At 47.5% G+C, this 18,383-nt stretch overlaps 1 protein-coding gene across 3 annotated transcripts in view; it reads left to right on the plus strand.

Moving 5' to 3' along the window:
• The first annotated feature begins 204 nt into the window (after positions 1–204).
• Positions 205–18,383, plus strand: part of ABHD12 (abhydrolase domain containing 12, lysophospholipase) — an 85,100-nt gene continuing 66,921 nt past the window's right edge. For 2 of the 3 annotated variants that reach the window (XM_064373884.1, XM_012468640.2), the window contains exon 1: positions 205–540. In XM_064373884.1, coding sequence (XP_064229954.1) covers positions 350–540 — 191 coding nt within the window. In that variant the 5' untranslated portion in view covers positions 205–349. Of the gene's footprint in view, positions 541–13,776; positions 14,624–18,383 lie in introns of those variants that run through there. The other variant, XM_012468642.3, reaches the window with a different exon arrangement.

Below are 18,383 nucleotides of genomic sequence, written 5' to 3' on the forward strand. Positions count from 1 at the left end.
CCGCAGTCCCGCTAGGCAGCCCAGAGCCCTGCCCTGGCGATGACACGCCGCTTCGGCTTGCCCGCTCTTCCGCAAGATGGCTGCGGGTGGCGCCGGGGATGCTGGGCGCGCGCCCCTCGGAACCAGGGAGGAGGTGGCCGGGGGGGGGGCTGGGGGCGGGGCCGGCGGGAGCCCGGCGCTGATTGGCCAGCGTAGCCGCCCTGCGCCGCGGCCTGGGCCAGGATGTGAGAAGCGGCGGGCTCCTGTGTCCGGGCTCCGGGTGCCGGCGGCTGTGAGCGGCGGCGACTGCGGCGTAGGCGGCGGGCGAGGACAGCGGGCGCCGTCGGCTGCCGACCGTGTCGGTCGCGGGATGAGGAAGCGGACCGAGCCCGTCGCCTTGGAGCATGAGCGCTGCGCCGCCGCGGGCTCGTCCTCCTCCGGCTCGGCCGCTGCGGCGCTGGACGCCGACTGCCGTCTGAAGCAGAACCTGCGCCTGACCGGCCCGGGGCCGGCCGAGCCGCGCTGCGCAGCCGACGCTGGAATGAAGCGGGCTCTGGGCAGGTGAGGCTTCGCTGGGGGCGGGCGGCCCCCTCACCGGCGCAGGTGTGTCCCGCGGGGGGTCTCCTCGCATCTCCCAGCCCTTCCCAGGGTGGCCGCCAGCCCGATCCGCGGTCCCCGTTCTGTCCCGCATCTGGTCCGCGGCGGCCCCACCCCCGCTCCCTTCCCCGGGCCCTGCGGTGGGAACGCCCTGCCCCTGACCCCCCATTTCCTCCTGCCGCCCTCGCGCTCGGCACTCCCAGCCCAGCCTTGCACCGCGACCCTTTCCCGGGGTATCCAAGGAAATCCTTCCGCTGGGGGTTTGGCGCCGCCTCAAGTCTTGACCCCGGGTGGGAGAACAGGGTAGGGGGTGGGGAGTCCTTGGGAGGTCCCTGGATGCTGTGCACCGCAGTGGCGGGAGGCGGAGGGACGGGCGCCAGACCCTGAGAGCGCTGGGGCCCTCTCGGACATCCTCCTCCTCTGCATCCCGCCCCAAACCGAGCGCCCAGACGCTCGCCCCTCCGGCTGGTCTGCGTGCGCGGAGACTTACTGGCGCCGTGGGCGCTCCGCGGCTGTCCCCTGTAACTAGGGTCGGGGGCGTGCGCCGCTCAGAACTGGGGGACTTTTGGGGAAGGGCTCAGTGGGCCGCGGGGTACTAGGGGAAGGAAGGACATGGAGCATCGCAGCCGTCGGAGGGGAACCTGTCGTTCGCTCTGCTGGTGGTTCCTGGCGTTTGAAATCTGTCTGCACAAGTTCGCTTCCTTGGGGATCACCTTGCAGTCCTGAGTCGTTTGGTTATTGGTGTTCTTTTGGGTAGGAGAGGAATGCGTTTATATAAAGCCACTTTGAAAACTGAGATGGAAACATGTTTCGTAGAGACAGATTTCTCCTCCCATCTGCTGGTTTCCTAATTATCTTGCTCTTTGTGGAACGTAGCATTCCTGGCTGTTTTTGAAGCTTTGGTATTTTGTGGTGGTTTGAAGAAGTTACTACATGATGATCTCGGGCGTTGTAGCAGAGTCATTTCTTTTTTGACCATCGGGAATGCCCTTAGTTGACGCTGGCCACTTCAGTGTAAAATATTTATGCAGCCGGGCGCGGTGGCTCACGCCAGTAATCCCAGCACTTTGGGAGGCCGAGGCGGGTGGATCACGAGGTCAAGAGATCGAGACCATCCTGGTCAAAATGGTGAAACCCCGTCTCTACTAAAAATACAAAAAAATTAGCTGGGTGTGGTGGCGCGTGCCTGTAATCCCAGCTACTCAGGAGGCTGAGGCAGGGGAATTGCCTGAACCCAGGAGGAGGAGGTTGCGGTGAGCCGAGATCGCGCCATTGCACTCCAGCCTGGGTAACAAGAGCGAAACTCCGTCTCAAAAAAAAAAAAAAAAAAAAAAATTTATGCAAATCGCCCCTAAGGAAAATCAGAATTTCAACTTTCATTGCTTAAAAGGTTATGAAATTAAACGATAGATGCCTCTAAGTCTATGGTTCGACAAAAAGGCAGAGACTGATAGTTTTGTGTCTTTCTGTTTAAAATTATGTAACAGCTGATCAATATCTTTTGTGAAACTAATTTGTTTTCTTTGCTATGGAAATATTTATCTGCATTAAAAACTCATGATTTAACTTTAATACACTTTTATTAGCAGACATGGCATAACACTTAGATAAATTGGAAAATTATTCCTTCGAAAAAATCAAATTGTTTTACACAACGTTTGGGGAAACAGTGCCGACTTGGCACCTTCCTTGAAGAATGTACTGTATTAAAATGACCCGATTAATTTTTATTTTCATGTCAGGACAAAGAGAGACATTCCAGTGGTGTACATATCCTTTGGATAAGTAAAAAGCTGTTGGGGGAAAAACGCAAAACCAAGGGAAGAAAGACCAAATTTGCCAGCTGCCGGTTGTCTTTCTTTCCGGTTGCTTCTCTCAGACATCCTTGTGCTTCCTCCTCTCCCTCACTCAGCCTCTGTGGCCACCATCACCTCACTGAGGCCTTCCCAGACCAGCCAACCCATGTCGACCTTATTATCACTTACTCAAGATTGTAATTTTTGCTCCTGTGCCTCCCCCACAACCAGAATGGAAGCGCCATGAGAACAGGAGCATAGTTTTCTCCACTTTTATCTCCGGTACCTGGCACATAGTAGGTGGCAGAAAATACTTGTTGAATGAACAGATGTCCATCGAATAAATTCCTAGAAGTGGAATTGCTGGGCCAAGAGGTATGCACTTATAACTTTGAAAGGAAAAAAAAAAGAAAGAAAGCCAGATTACCCTCCAAAGAAGTCGAACTGATTTGGACTCCTACCATCAGTGTAAGTTGCCCACCTGTACTCACCAATGCTGCATATTACCACGTTTAGACTTTTGATGAAATGAAATCCAACTCGTAGCTTTAATTTGCATTGTTAGGTGGCATTTTTCTGTATTTTTGTAAGCCTATTGTGTACCTTTGCAGTCGTTTGTGTCTTTTATGACCTCACCAGGCTCGGCTAGAAGTCTAGTGCACTATTCATTGCGTCACAGAGCCGGCTCATTTGTATCTTTTTATGATCCTCCTTTGGATCCTTCTGCACGTTTTTGTTTTTTTTTTGGAGACAGAGTTTCACTCTTGTTGCCCAGGCTGGAGTGCAATGGCACGATCTCCACTCACCGTGTTCAAGTCATTCTCCTGCCTTCAGCCTCCCGACTAGCTGGGATTACAGGCATGTCCCACCACACCCGGCTAATTTTGTATTTTTAGTAGAGACGGGATTTCTCCACGTTGATCAGGCTGGTCTCAAACTCCCAACCTCAGGTGATCACCCACCTCGGCCTCCCATAGTGCTGGGTTTACAGGCATGAGCCACCGCATCGAGCGTCCACATTTTTAAAACTATTGTGGACACACATGAAAATAGAGAAGACAATCTAATAAGGCTTCATGTATCCATCACCAGGATTTCAGTGTTTAGCCAATTTTGAATCATCCATCCCTTTTCTTCTTCCCTTAATTTTGTAGGATGAGGGATTGGATTTTTTTTTAAAGTCGGAGTCTTGCTCTGTCACCCAGGCTGGAGTGCAGTGGTGTGATCTTGGCTTACTGCAGCCTCCGCCTCCTGGGTTCAAGCAGTTCTCTGCCTCAGCCTCCTGAGTAGCTTGGATTACAGGAACTCACCACCACGCCTGGCTAATTTTTGCATTTTTAGTAGAGACGGCGTTTCACTGTCTTGGCTAGGCTGATCTTGAACTCCTGACCTCGTGATCCATCCACCTCGGCATCCCAGAGTGCTGGGATTACAGCCATGAGCCACCTTGCCTGGCCTGGAGTATTTTTATTTTATTTTATTTTTTTGAGATGAAGTTTAGCTCCTGTTGCCCAGGCTGGAGTGCAGTGGCGTGATCTTGGCTCAACAGAACCTCCGCCTCCTAGGTTCAACTGATTCTCCTGCCCCAGCCTGTCAAGTAGGTGGGATACAGGCATGTGCCACAATGCCCTGCTAATTTTGTATTTTTAGTAGAGACAGGATTTTATCATGTTGGTCAGGCTGGTCTCAAACTCCCAACCTCAGGTGATCACCTACCTCAGCCTCCCAAAGTGCTGGGATTATAGGTATGAGCCACTGTACCTGGCCTATTTATTAATATTTTATTTAGAAATTTTACATCATTATTTGTGAGAATAGGCTATAATTTTATGTCTTATGCTACCTTTATCAAGTTCTTTCAGTGTTTTCTATAGCTTTATACAAAGTTTCTTATATAACATTTTATTTATTATTATTATTATTATTATTATTTTTTTTTTTGAGACGGAGTTTCGCTCTTGTTACCCAGGCTGGAGTGCAATGGCGCGATCTCGGCTCACCGCAACCTCCGCCTCCTGGGTTCAGGCAATTCTCCTGCCTCAGCCTCCTGAGTAGCTGGGATTACAGGCACGCGCCACCATGCCCAGCTAATTTTTTTGTATTAGTAGAGACGGGGTTTCACAATGTTGACCAGGATGGTCTCGATCTCTTGACCTCATGATCCACCCGCCTCGGCCTCCCAAAGTGCTGGGATTACAGGCTTGAGCCACCGCGCCCGGCCTATTATTATTTTTTTTGAGATGGAGTTTCGCTCTTGTTACCCAGGCTGGAGTGCAATGGCGCAATCTCGGCTCACCGCAACCTCCACCTCCTGGGTTCAAGAAATTCTCCTGCCTCAGCCTCCCGAGTAGTTGGGACTACAGGCGTGCACCACCCTGCCCAGCTAATTTTTGTATTTTCAGTAGAGACGGGGTTTCACCATGTTGACCAGGATGGCCTCGATCTCTTGACCTCGCGATCCACCCGCCTAGGCCTCCCAAAGTGCTGGGATTATATGCGTGAGCCACTGCGCCTGGCTATAAGATTTTATTTTAAACTTTTAGCCAGCTTAGGCCAGGCGTGGTGACTCACACCTGTAATCCCAGAACTTTGGGAGGCCAAGGCGGGCAGATCACGAGGTCAGGAATTCAAGACCAGCCTGGCCAAGATGGTGAAACTCCATGTCTACTAAAAATACAAAACAGCTAGGCATCGTGGCGTATGCCTGTAATCCCAGCTACTCGAGAGGCTGAGGCAGGAGAATTGCTTGAACCGGGATCCGGGAGGCAGAGGTTGCAGTGAGCTGAGATCATGCCACTGTACTCCAGCCTGGGCGACAGAGCAAGACTCCATCTCAAAAAAAATAAATAAATAAACTTTTAGCCAGCTTGAATACTTTTAAAAATACTTGTTTAAAATTTGGTAGAATTCTCTTGGAAAACTGTCTCAGCCTGGTGCCTATTTATTTATTTAAATTTTTGGTAGAGACACGTTGCCCAGGCTGGTCTTGAACTGCTCTCAACCAGCCCTTCTGCCTCTGTCTCCCAAAGTATTGGGATTATGGGCATGAGCCACCACCCTAGCCAGTGCTGTTTCAGAATATAGCACTTCAATAACTACTACAGTATCTTCTAAGTCATGGGCCTGTTTAGATTTGCTATGTCCTTCTGGGTTCAGTTTTGGTGGTTTATGTATTCATAGAAAATTATCAATTTAGTTCACCTTTTTTCCTCTGCAGCTGGGGCCATTTCCCTAGTTTTGTTCCTATTTTGTGTAATTAGGGTTTTTCCTCCTTTTTCCTCTTGATTTAGGCTAGTCAGTAATATATCTAATATCTATACATACACTGAAATGGGGAAATATATATATACACACACATTTTCTGCTCCTGGAAAGAAAATATTTATCTCATTTTGGTTCTAGGAAATTAGGGGGATGCTGAGGGCTGCAGAGAAGTGGAGAGAATAGGTTTTGTCTAAAGGGGACAGTAGCTACCACATGCTGTCGTGTTGCTGCCTGGCAGGAATGTGGTCCCAGAGTGGCCAGATCATCCAGTCTTTCTGGAAAAGACTAGCTCGTGTTTTTTTGTTTGTTTTGTTTTGCTGTTGTTTGAGATAGGGTTTGGCCCTACACCCAGACTGGAGTGCTATGGTGCAGTCGTGGCTCACTGCAGCCTCCGCCTCCCAAGGTTAAATGGTCTTCCTACCTCAGCCTGACGAGTAGCTGGGACTACAGGCACCTGCGACCACGTCTGGCTACTTTTTGTAGAGACGGGGTTTTGCCATGTTGCCCAGACCTTGAACTCCTGAGCTCAAGTGATCCACCTGCCTCAGCCTTCCAAAGTGCTGGGATTACAGGCATGAGCCACTGCACCCGGCCTTTTGTTTATGTGTTTTTTTGTTGTTGTTAGCGCGTGTGTGTAGTATTGCCAGCTTTTTTTTTTTTTTTTTTTTTTTTTGAGACGAGTTTTGCTCTTGTTACCCAAGCTGGAGTGCAATGGCATGATCTCGGCTCACCGCAACCTCCGCCTCCTGGGTTCAGGCAATTCTCCTGCCTCAGCCTCCTGAGTAGCTGGGATTACAGGCACGCGCCACCATGCCCAGCTAATTTTTTGTATTTTTAGTAGAGACGGGGTTTCACCATGTTGACCAGGATGGTCTCGATCTCTTGACCTCGTGATCCACCCGCCTCGGCCTCCCAAAGTGCTGGGATTACAGGTGTGAGCCACCGCGCCCGGCCTGTATTGCCAGCTTTTTTAACATTGGTAAGTGATTCAGATGAGAACAATTTTGGAGATCAAAAAACACCTCAAACCAGTTTTTTTGTTTTTAAATTCTGGGCTGAAAGGTAGCTTTTAAAGGTAAATTTTTATTTAATTCATAGGTCAACTCTACTCCTTCGGACAAGGAACTAGATACTAGTTTTGCTTTGCATAGTGTCTGGTGTGAGGAGATGCTGGGCAAATGAGGGATTTTTGTGGGCCTTTCATTAGCCCTGGGATTCTTGGGAATGTGCATTGAAGGCATCATTTGTCTAATTTGGACCCTGAGAAGGCAGTCATGAGATGTACACGGTCTGTGTGTCATCTGGTCTTTATCCTTCTGTGCCCAACCCACAGGCCAGATCTGCTAGATTAACAGAGATCAGTGGGCTGCATGGGAGGTTTCATAGCCAGTTCTCCCTCACACATAAATGCGAAAGAACACAGTTATCACACCTGGTTCTTCCTTGACCCAAAGAAGATACTATATCCAAGGCTGCTGATGGCTTCCCCATAACCCAGAAGGGTGGGTGGCTGAGGTTAACATCTGTCTTCTTCAGTGTCTGCCTTCCCAAAGTTCAGCCTCACCCTCTAAGCGTCCTTGCCTGGTATCTCTTCATCTTTTCTTTACAGATTAGGAAGATGGGAGTGAGTTCTGAGCTAGCTTTTGTGGTTGAAGTCCGCTTCGTCCATTTCCTTTCTCCTTCTGCTCCACCCCCAGTATAGTCTGTACCAGGACTGTGACAAGGCACGTGGCTGGCTTTGTTTATGGCGCTACAGCTGGGCACCCCCAGCTGGGTCTCCTCTTCCTAACTCTGTACCTTTTCATGGCTGCACTCCAGCCAGGGGCCAGCCACACTGGAACTTGCCACTTTGCCAGCACCTCCTGCTTTATTAGGACTCTGCCTCCTGAATCTCTGCTTGGTTCCTAGTTCCTTTCAGCCACAGCGTCCCTTCCCAAGGGAGTGTCCACCTTCTATGGTGACTTTGGCAGACAGGCCTGAACTGTGAGGGGTATCTTTGGTCAGGCTGAAAGCACCTGAGGCACTTTCATGGAGGTAGCCTTGGAAATACGCATGGAAGATGGGTCAGCTTGGTCAGGTTTATGCTGACAGTGATGGAGACAGGATCTCATTTCAGACTCCTGCTGCTACTGCTACTTCTCCTCATCCCCTTTCTCCCTTTCTTCCTCCATTAGAACACTTTTCCTTCCAGAGGGAAATCTGCAGGGAAAATGCTTATTGGAATATAACCTCAAAAGCTGACATATTAGTAAGTTGATGCTCTTCACCCAGAGATGATGCCACAGGACTTTGGGCTCAGTGTGCTTGTGCTTTGGCAGAGGCCCTTGCAGCCTGAGAGTGGGTAAGCCATCTGCCTTGTGCTACTCTGAGGGCCAGCATCTAGAGTGTCAGTCAGGGAACAGGGGCCAAGAGCCAGGATGCCAGAACCAAAGTGTCCCATTGCCAGAAAGACTTGTCATTTAGTCCTGGGCCCCTTCGTATTATGATTGCTGCTGCAGAGGAGAGCCTGCGTAGAGACCCGGGTGACTTTTCAGATTCTGTGGCTTGGGCGAGTTGCGTAACACTCTTGAGTTTGTTTCTTCATCTGCGATGTGGGGATTAGAGTGTCTTCCCTGTAGGGATTGTGATGAGGCCCAGGTATGTGGAGGCTGAGGCAGGAGAATTGCTTGAACCCAGAAAGTGGAGGCTGCAGTGAGCCAAGATCGTGCCACTGCACTCCAGCCTGGGTGACAGCGAGACTCCATCTCAAAAAATAAAAAGAGTTGAGGGTACTGAGAAAGATCTGTTAGCTCATGTCAAGAAGGATTTACTTCTACCCTTTTCTGCCTCAAATAAAGTCTAGCTTCTCAGCCAGTTGTGCCTGTAGGGTCCATCCTGATCAGTTAATATGTCTGTTGGTGTTAGAGCATTTGTGCAACGCTATTTGGCTATTCAAAACTTTTCCAGCCACTCATTTAACAGTTTGAGTACCTGTTATGTCCAGTAACACCTATGAATGATGAGGCCATAGCAGTTCTCCTGGCCTTTACATTCTGATAGGGGAGGCAGATAACACATGAAGAAACACATGAAGTCAAGTGCTCAGGGCACTAAGGAGGAAAATGGTTCCAGTGAAGGAATAGCCGCAGATGAGGCCCTGTGGCTGTGTGTCTGACAAGGGACATGTGAACTGATGCCACTGGCTGCTTTAGAAGAGAGGAATGGCATGATGTGTGTGTTATCATGTTACTCTGACTCTGTGACAAGCACAGACTGGGGTGGGCGAGCAGGGAGACCTAGGGGCTGTTGGGGTCATCCAGACAAGAGACGACAGAGGCTGAGGCCAGAATAACAGCTGTGGAGATGAGAAGCATGTGATTCTAGATTCACAAACTACTTTCTGAGCAATGGGAAAAATGGATTTGCCAGATACCGAGATGGAGACAGATGTGGAAAGAGCAAGTGCTTTGGGGCAGAGGAAGTAATGTGTTTGGTTCTGGACATATTGAGATGCCTGTTAAACATCCAGGTGGATAGGGAATAGAGTTCAGGCGAGAGTTTAAGGCCTGTATCTGACCATGGCTGTGGCAGGTGGTACCTAGACCCCTGCAGCAGATTGGTAGCCCAGCAGGCAAGTCGGGACCTGGGCAATGAGTTAGGAGGATTGCTGGGAAAACGTATCAAGACAGCCACCTAAAGAAGGCCTGTTGCAGAAGAAAGCATGGTCTGCAGTTGGATTTGGTGACATGGAGATCAGCACTGACAGGCGTGGCTTACTGCAGTGGTAGGGGCAAAAGCCTGATGGTGAGGGCTTAAGGAAGAAGTGGAGAGAGGAAATGTAGATAGCTTTTCCAGAGAGCTGTGCAGTAAAGGGGAAAGACAGGAAGGGATGGCTGGAGGGGTGAGTTTTCTGAGCAGTGATATTAGAGCATCCTGGAGTGTACATGGGAATAATCCAGGAGAAAGGGGAAGACAGGCGGCATGGGACAGAGTAGGTGTGGTGATGTCTCTGGGCCTGTGAGAAGGAGCGGAACCCAGTGTTCTGAGTCTGAGCAGAGGAGCTCCCTTCAGACAGGAAGGAAGGCCAAGGCTGTGGGGAAAGACGTAAGTTGATTGATTTGTGGGTGAAGGGATCTGCAAGTTCTCTTCTGAGTGCTTCTGCTGTCCTCAGGAAATAGGCAGCAAGGCTGTCCGCTAGGAGGGCAGAGGGAAGAGGAGGTACTGGGTCTCTCTCTCTCTTTTTTTTTTTTTAAAGATGGGGTTTCACCATGATGGCCAGGCTGGTCTTGAACTCCTGACCTCAGGTGATCCACCCGCCTCGGCCTCCCAAAGTGCTAGGATTACAGGTGCGAGCCACTGCGCGCAGCCTGGGTCTCTCTCTCACAGTCTGAGCTCTCTCTCCTCAACCAGAATCTTCCCGTCACACTTGCTAAATTCTCAGTAATATCAACAATCATACCGCTTAGCAGGGACTCTTCTTCCTGACATGTAATGTTTTAAAAAAAGGATGACAAACACAGTTCCCATGGGAAGTAATTTCAGCTGTGACCTGCTATGTATCTGTGGAGTTGATGTGTTCTGCATAGTTGCATGCTATCCTGTTCTGGGAAGCCTGCACGGGGTCCCTGCACACATCCCAGTGTTGAGGGGCTCAGGGCTGGGCTTGAGTCAAAGGTGGAAGAAAGGTCCACATAAACTGGGGTCATGACAGAGTGATCAGGTGGGACCGGTGCTGGTACACAGATTGCTAAGTTTCTTCCTTGTTAAATAGAATTAATCTTGAGATGGTAGTTGTGGGCTGAGTTGCCTTACTCACTTGTGATGGGTGTAACAGGTAAGAAAATGTCCTGAGATAATGAGAGCAAAGGGCAGAAGGGTGTTGGTGTGGGAGAGGCTGAGAACGCCAGGACTTTTGGGTTTGTAAAGGTGAAGGTGGACATGGACTGTCAGTGAGGGAATACACACACACCTCAAGAGTGCTGAAACTTGGGTTTTGTTCTTGAAGCCTGAAAAAAGTCCTGAGCTTCAGGGTAAAGAAAAAAAGTTCAAATTATCTTCAGCTCTTATCAGACTGGTGGGGTCTCCAAACAAAGTTTGGGGTATGTTGACTGAACTATTTGTAATGGGAAGGGAAGAATGTTCAGGGTGGATGCAGGTCATTTTGATGTGGTAGTTCAGGTCACTAGAATAGATAAAACTTTCTTTTCTTCTTTTTCTGAAATTGCCAAAAACTAGATATGGCTTTTAACTTTCAACTGTTTTTTTCTCCTAATAATGTGTACATAAGATATGCCCTACCCCTTCATCCTTGACCTTTGCTACTCCTGGTCCTGGATGATCACATTGCTCCCACCTGTAAGTGGCCCTGTCAGTGCCAAGTACCCATAGGTCATTTTATTCAGCAGCTACTGTGTTCCTGTTGTTTGCCAGATGTTGTGCTAGGCCCTGGGGATGTAAAGATGCTAGGAGATAGTACCTGTCCTCAGGGAGCTAGTTGTCTATCAGGTTTTATGTGCTGCAGCCATCAGTTCTTGCATCCTGGCAAAGGAAAAGTACAGGGAGGCCGGAGATAGTTAGTTTGCCTTCACATTCATCCTTTCTTATAGACTCCTTTGTTCTGCTGACATTTTTATATACTGATTGATCTTCAGAGTATCTGCTGTGGCTCAATGTTTTAATGGTCTAAATGTGTCCCCTAACAGTTCATGTGTTGGAATCTTGGTCCTCAATATAGTAGTGTTAAGAGGTGGGACCTGGCTGGGCATGGTGGCTCACTCATATAATCCCAACACTTAGGAGACCAAGGCAGGCAGATCACTAGGTCAGGAGATCGAGACCATCCTAGCCAACATGGTGAAACCCGTCTCTACTAAAAATACAAAAATTAGCTGGACATTGTGGCATGTGCCTATAGTCCCAGCTCCTCAGGAGGCTGAGGCAGGAGAATCACTTGAACTTGGGAGGTGGAGGTTGTAGTGAGCTGAGATCGCGCCACTACACTCCAGCTTGGTGACAGAGCCATACTCCGTCTCAAAAAAAAAAAAAAAAGAGGTGGAACCTTTGGGAGGTGATTGGGTCATGAGGGTATTGCTCTCGTGAATGGATGAATCCATTCATAGATTAATGGTTTATTGAGAGTTTGGGATAGTTATCATGAGAGTTATCACTGATATAAAAGACAGTGTGACCATGTGATGCCCTGTGCCACCTTGGGACTCTTCAGAGTCCTTACCAGCAAGCAGGTCCTCATCAGATGTGGCCCCTTGACCTTGGACTTCCCAGCCTCTGGAACTCAAAGAAATAAATTTCTTTTCTTATAAATTGCCGAGTCTTAGTTATTTAGTTATAGAAACAAAAAACAGACTAAGATTAGGTTTCTTCTTTTAGTCTTTTGCTTGACAGGATGTAATGCGAATTGTATCTCTGGACAATGGAGCCATCTAAAGATAAGGAGCCATCTAAAGATAAAGATACAAGAAAAATTCTCACAGTTTGAGGACACAGGCCATCTTGACAAGGCACATCATGGCAGAACCTTTAGGAAGGAAAAAGAGAAGACTGCCATTCTAGGACATTCGATATCTGGCTTAGGGTTCCAGAAGGAAGGGACACCAGTACAGGCCAGCTGGGAGCCTGCCAGTGCAGCCCCAGGGGCTCAGGGAAAAACTGAAGGAGATTCTGCAGGGCCCAGGGAGGTATCTCCAGGTGTGAGCTCACCTGGGAGATGTCATAGCCATGGTGAAGAACAGACTCTGAGGGGCCCTCTCTCACTCCGTTCCTCTCTCAAAGTTTGATTTTTTTTTTCTTCTGATTCCAAAGTAATAAAGAATTCTTAATAAAAATTTAAAAGAGAAAGTGAAACTCCCTCTAGATAATTGCTGTGAACAGTGTGGCCTGTGTTGAGACTATTGCGTCTGTGTTCTTCCATTCATTTAGCAAGTGTGTCTTTTTCATTCACCCTGCCTTCGCTGAAGGCTAGAGTGGATAAAATATTGCACAAGAGGCCGGGCGTGGTGGCTCACACCTGTAATCCCAGCAGTTTGGGAGGCCGAGGCGGGCCGATCACGAGGTCAAGAGATCGAGACCATCTTGGTCAACATGGTGAAACCATGTCTCTACTAAAAATACAAAAAAATTAGCTGGGCGTGGTGGCGCGCGCCTGTAGTCTCAGTTACTCGGGAGGCTGAGGCAGGAGAATTGCTTGAATCTGGGAGGCAGAGGTTGCAGTGAGCCGAGATCTCGCCACTGCACTCCAGCCTGGCGCCTGGTAACGGAGTGAGACTCTGTCTCAAAAAAAAAAAAAAAAAACTTCACAAGAGTAGAACAAATCCCAGTCCTTGTGCAACTTCCATTCTCATGAAGGAGAAATAGAGGAAAAAAGATAGCACATAAATATACAATAAAATTTCAAGGGGTGGTTAAGTGGTATAAAGAAAAATAAGGTAATGTGGTTGTGTGTAAAGCACTTGAAAACATGCTGTACCACAGTGGTAAAATATTTTTGTTTCTGCCAGGAAAATAAGGCCTTCTCACAGTAAGATACCCAGTTGTTCAGCTCTGCCTACTGACTCCTCAGGATTTTTTGTTTTCTTCCTTGAGAACAAAGAGACATTTATGGACTGCTCTTGTATGGTTTTTTTGTTTTGTTTTTTGTTTTTTTTTTTTAAGATGGGGTTTCACCATGATGGCCAGGTTGGTCTTGAACTCCTGACCTCAGTTGATCCACCCACCTTGGCCACCCAAAGTGTTAGGATTACAGACGTGAGCCACTGCGTCCGGCGACTGCTTTTTTTCTTTTTTTTTTTTTTGAGATGGGGTCTTGCTCTGTTGCCCAGGCTGGAGTGCAATGGTGCACTCTCGGCTCACCGCAACCTCCACCTCCTGGGTTCAAGCAGTTTTCCTGCCTCAACCTCCCGAGTAGCTGGGATTACAGGCACACGGTACCACGCCCGGCTAATTTTTCTATTTTTAGTAGAGATGGATCACCATGTTGGTCAGGCTGGTCTCAAACTCCTGACCTCAGGCAATCCACCTGCCTTGGCCTCCCAAGGTGCTGAGATTACAGACGTGACCCACCATGCCTGGCCAACACTGACTGCTTTTGAGTAAGATTTTGGAGATTGCTGTTAAGATTTCCACCTAAAAGCTTAGAAGAATTTAATCTATTAGTCTTGGGGAATGAGTCTTGGCATTACTCTCTTGTTCCTTCTAAGAGAGTACCATGGAATTAAATGATAAAACATTTTTCCTCAACAATGTTGATGGTTACAGTAATGGAGGAATTAGTGAAAACTAATTATAGACATATTTTAAAAGAAACATGGAACTTCCACTTCTGGCCAAGGAAATAATCAAAACAGCAGCCACAACAAAAACAGAAAACATACATGAAACTATTTTTTAAACACTGGACACCAGGCAACAAAGGACAGTAAACTGAGTGATGACAGACAAAGGAAGTGAGCGCTACAGTACCCTAGCTGACTTGCTTGAGAGAGCTTCCTTGCCTCCGCATAGGGAGGGGAGCCTCATGGACTCCCAGGGTTGTGGGTGTGGAACTGAGAATCTGGAGAGACTGATGTGGCTAGAGTTTATAGGACAGAGTACCAGAGAGAAGAGAACAACACAGAGAGAGACCCTGGGGTCTGCAGAGGGTACCCTTGCTCAGCACACATGTATGAAGAAACTCTCTGTGGCTGGGCAAGGAACTGCCTGAAAAGATCAGAAGAAATAGTCCCTGCTACTTAGAGCAAGACCATAACTTACTGGGTAGAACAGTAAACAGCATGCTTCAGTAGTGGAAAATATCAGATGTATGGGTTTGTGAGGGCTGCCATAACAAGGTAACACAGACCAGGTGACTTAAGTGACGGAAGTTTATTTTCTCTCGATTCCAGATGCCAGAAGTCCAAGATGGAGGTGTCAGCAGGGCTGGTTTCTCATGAGGCCCCTCTGCTTGTCCTGTAGATGACCACCATCTCCGTGTGTCTTCATATGGTCTTCCCTCTGTGTGTGGTTCTTTCTGCATTTCTTCTTACAAAAATTAGTCATAGTGGATTATGGTCTACCCTAATGACCTCATTTTAGCATAATTACCTCCTTAAGACCCTCTCTCTAGATAATACAGTCATATTCTGAGGTGCTAGGGGTTAAGAATTCAACATGTGAATTTTGAGGGGACATAGCCCATAGCACAGGCATGCAGAGAGGCAGAAAAATATGACATGTATATAATGAAGAGAGTAATCAATGAAAACCAACTGAGTACTGATAAGCACATTAGTATTTGCACAGAAGGATATTAAAACCCTTACTGAAATTGTATTCCATATGTTCCAGAAGTTAAGTGGAGTCAAGGAAAATCTGAAGATTACCCAAATTGAATTTCTAATGATGAAAACCACAATGTGTGAGGTGAAGGTTACAGTGAAGGGAATTATACTGAAGGGCAGATTAAACCCTGCTAAAGAAAGGAGTCGACTGGGCGCTGTGGCTCACACCTATAATCCCAGCACTTTGGGAGGCCGAGGTGGGCAGATCACCTGAGGTCGAACTCGACATGGAGAAACCCTGTCCCTACTAAAAGTACAAAGTTAGCTGGGCATGGTGGTGCACGCCTGTAATCCCAGCTACTCGGGAGGCTGAGGCAGGAGAATCACTTGAACCCAGGAGGTGGAGGTTGTAGTGAGCCAAGATCGTACCATTGCACTCAAGCCTGGGCAACAAGAGTGAAACTCCATCTGAAAAAAAAGAAAAGAAGAAGATGAAGAAAGGAGTCAACTATTCAACATGAAACTTGGGGAAAAGAGAACCAAACACATTTTCAAAAGCATTACAAGGCCAGGTACGGTGGCACACACCTGCACTTCTACCATGCCTGTAATCCCACTACACCTGTAATTCTGGCACTTTGGGAGGATAAAAAAGGAGGATCGCTTGACCCCAGGAATCTGAGACCAGCCTGGGCAACAAAGGGAGACCTCATCTAGAAAAAAAACAAACTATTAGCCAGGGGTAGTGTGCACACCTGTGATTCCAACTACTTGGGAGGCTAAGGTGGGAGGATTGCTTGAGCTTAGGAAGTGAAGGCTGCATGAACCATGATCAAACCACTGCACTCTGGTTTGGGCAACAGAATGAGACCCTGTCTCAAAAAAATAAAAAAAGCATCGCTATGTTATAGGACAACTTCAGGCAGCCTATTATATTCATGATTAAAGTCCCAAAGAAGGGAGGAAGTGGCAGAAAAAATATTTGAAGAAATAGTGGCCAGAAACTTTACAAGCTTGCTGAGAACTGTCAACGCACTGCCAAGAAGCTTAATTAATCTGCGTAGGAAACATGAAGCACTACACCAAGGCACTCATAATAAAATTGCTCAAAACCAGTGATAAAGAAAAAAAGCCTTCAAACCAACCAGAGGAAAAAGACATATTGTGCACACAAGAATAAAGATATGGCCAACAGAAGATTTCTTATCAGAAAAGAAAAGCAAGTAAGAAGCCAGTGAAGTAACATCTTTATTTAAAAAATTTTTTTTTGAGACAGAGTGTCACTCTGTAGCCCAGGCTGGAGTGTAGTGGCACAATCTTGGCTCACTGCAACCTTCATCTCCCAGGTTCAAGCAGTTCTCCTGCCTCAGCCTCCCAAGTAGCTGGGATTACACTCACCCATCCCCACACTGGCTAATTTTTGTATTTTTAGTAGAGACAGGGTTTCACCATGTTGGCCAGGCTGGCCTCAAACTCCTGACCTCAGGTGATCCGCCCACCCCAGCTTCCCAAAGTGCTGGGATTACAAGTGTGAGCCACTGCGCCTGGCTTTGAAGCAACATCTTTAAAGCTGTCATGCCATATAGTAATGCCACTTAAGAGGTACACTTTCTGAGGAACGTGTTAGGCAAGTCCCAAAATGCTGGGATTCCAGGTGTGAGCCACTGTGCCTAGTCTTGAAGCTACATGTTTAAAGCTCTCATGCCATGTATTAATGTCACTCAGTAACAGGTGCACCTTCTGAGGAATGCATTGTTAGGCAAGTGCATTGTCAAGTGAACATCAGAGTGTATTTTTTTTTTTTTTTGAGACGAGTTTCGCTCTCGTTACCCAGGCTGGAGTGCAATGGCGCGATCTCGGCTCACCACAACCTCCGCCTCCTGGGTTCAAGCAATTCTCCTGCCTCAGCCTCCCGAGTAGCTGGGACTACAGGCGTGCACCACCATGCCCAGCTAATTTTTTGTGTTTTTTAGTAGAGACGGGGTTTCACCATGTTGACCAGGATGGTCTTGATCTCTCATCAGAGTGTATTTATACAAATGTAGGCGGTACGGCCTTTTACACGCCCAGGCTATGTGGTAAGGCCTGTTGCTCCCAGGCTGCAAACCTGCACAGCATGATACTGTACTGAGTCCTGTAGGCAGTTGTGACACAATGTTAAGTATTTGTGTGTCTACACATAGAAAAGGTACAGTGAAAATACAATAAAAAAGGCCAAGTGTGGTGGTTCATGCCTGTAATCCCAGCTCTTTGGGAGGCTGAGGCGGGCAGATCATGAGGTCAGAAGATCGAGACCATCCTGGCTAACACTGTGAAACCCCATCTCTACTAAAAATACAAAGTATTAGCTGGGCATGAAGGAGTGCGCCTGTAGTTACAGCTACTTGGGAGACTGAGGCAGGAAAATCACTTGAACCCAGGAGGCAGAGGTTGCAGTGAGCTGAGATCGCACCACTGTACTCCAGCCTGGGTGACACGTGACACAACAAGACTCCGTCTCAAAAAAAAAAAAAAAAAAGAAAGAAAATACAGGCCGGGCGTGGTGGCTCACGCCTGTAATCCCAGCACTTTGGGAGGCCGAGGCGGGTGGATCACGAGGTCAAGAGATCGAGACCATCCTAGTCAACATGGTGAAACCCCGTCTCTACTAAAAATACAAAAAAATTAGCTGGGCACGGTGGTGCGTGCCTGTAATCCCAGCTACTCAGGAGGCTGAGGCAGGAGAATTGCCTGAACCCAGGAGGCGGAGGTTGCGGTGAGCTGAGATTGCGCCATTGCACTCCAGCCTGGGTAACAAGAGCGAAACTCCGTCTCAAAAAAAAAAAAAAAAAAAAAAAAAGAAAATACAATAAAAAAGATAAAAAACAGTACAATATAGGGCACTTACTATGATTGGAGCTTGCAGGACTTGAGATTGCCCTGGGTGTCAGTGAGTCAGTGGTGAGTGAATGTGAAAGCTTAAGACATTAACATACATTTTTATACAATTTGCAGTGGTTTGTTTATACCATATCACTACAAATGTGAGTAATGTCTTGCATTATGATATTACAGCCATGACATAAGGCAGTAAGAATTTTTTAGCTCCATTATAATCATATGGGACAACCATTGTGTAAGTGGTCCATTGTTGACTGAAATGCCATTATGCAGTTTGCATGACTGTACTGAAAGCATAAGCTATCCACCTAAAGTTCTTTACCAGGTGAAAATACCTTTTTATGTTGTTATTCCTCCCACCCCCAAAGTATCTTCAAAGGCAAAATAGTAAAAGTTTTCAGATATTAAAAAAAGCTGAAAGAGGACCAGGTGTGGTGGCTCGCGCCTGTAATCCCAACACTTTGGGAGGCTGAGATGGAAAGGATCACTTGAGCCCAGGAGTTCCAGATGAGCCTGGAAAACATAGCCAAACTGGCTATGTTTTGCAGACTCTGTCTCTACAAAAAATAAAAGATTAGCTGAGCATGGTGGTCTGCACATGTGGTCCTAGCTACTT

This window comes from Aotus nancymaae, unplaced genomic scaffold (assembly GCF_030222135.1).
Source record: "Aotus nancymaae isolate 86718 unplaced genomic scaffold, 86718_ANA_hifiasm-v0.15.2.pri h1tg000001l, whole genome shotgun sequence".
In the NCBI taxonomy this organism is placed as follows: Eukaryota; Metazoa; Chordata; class Mammalia; order Primates; family Aotidae; genus Aotus; species Aotus nancymaae.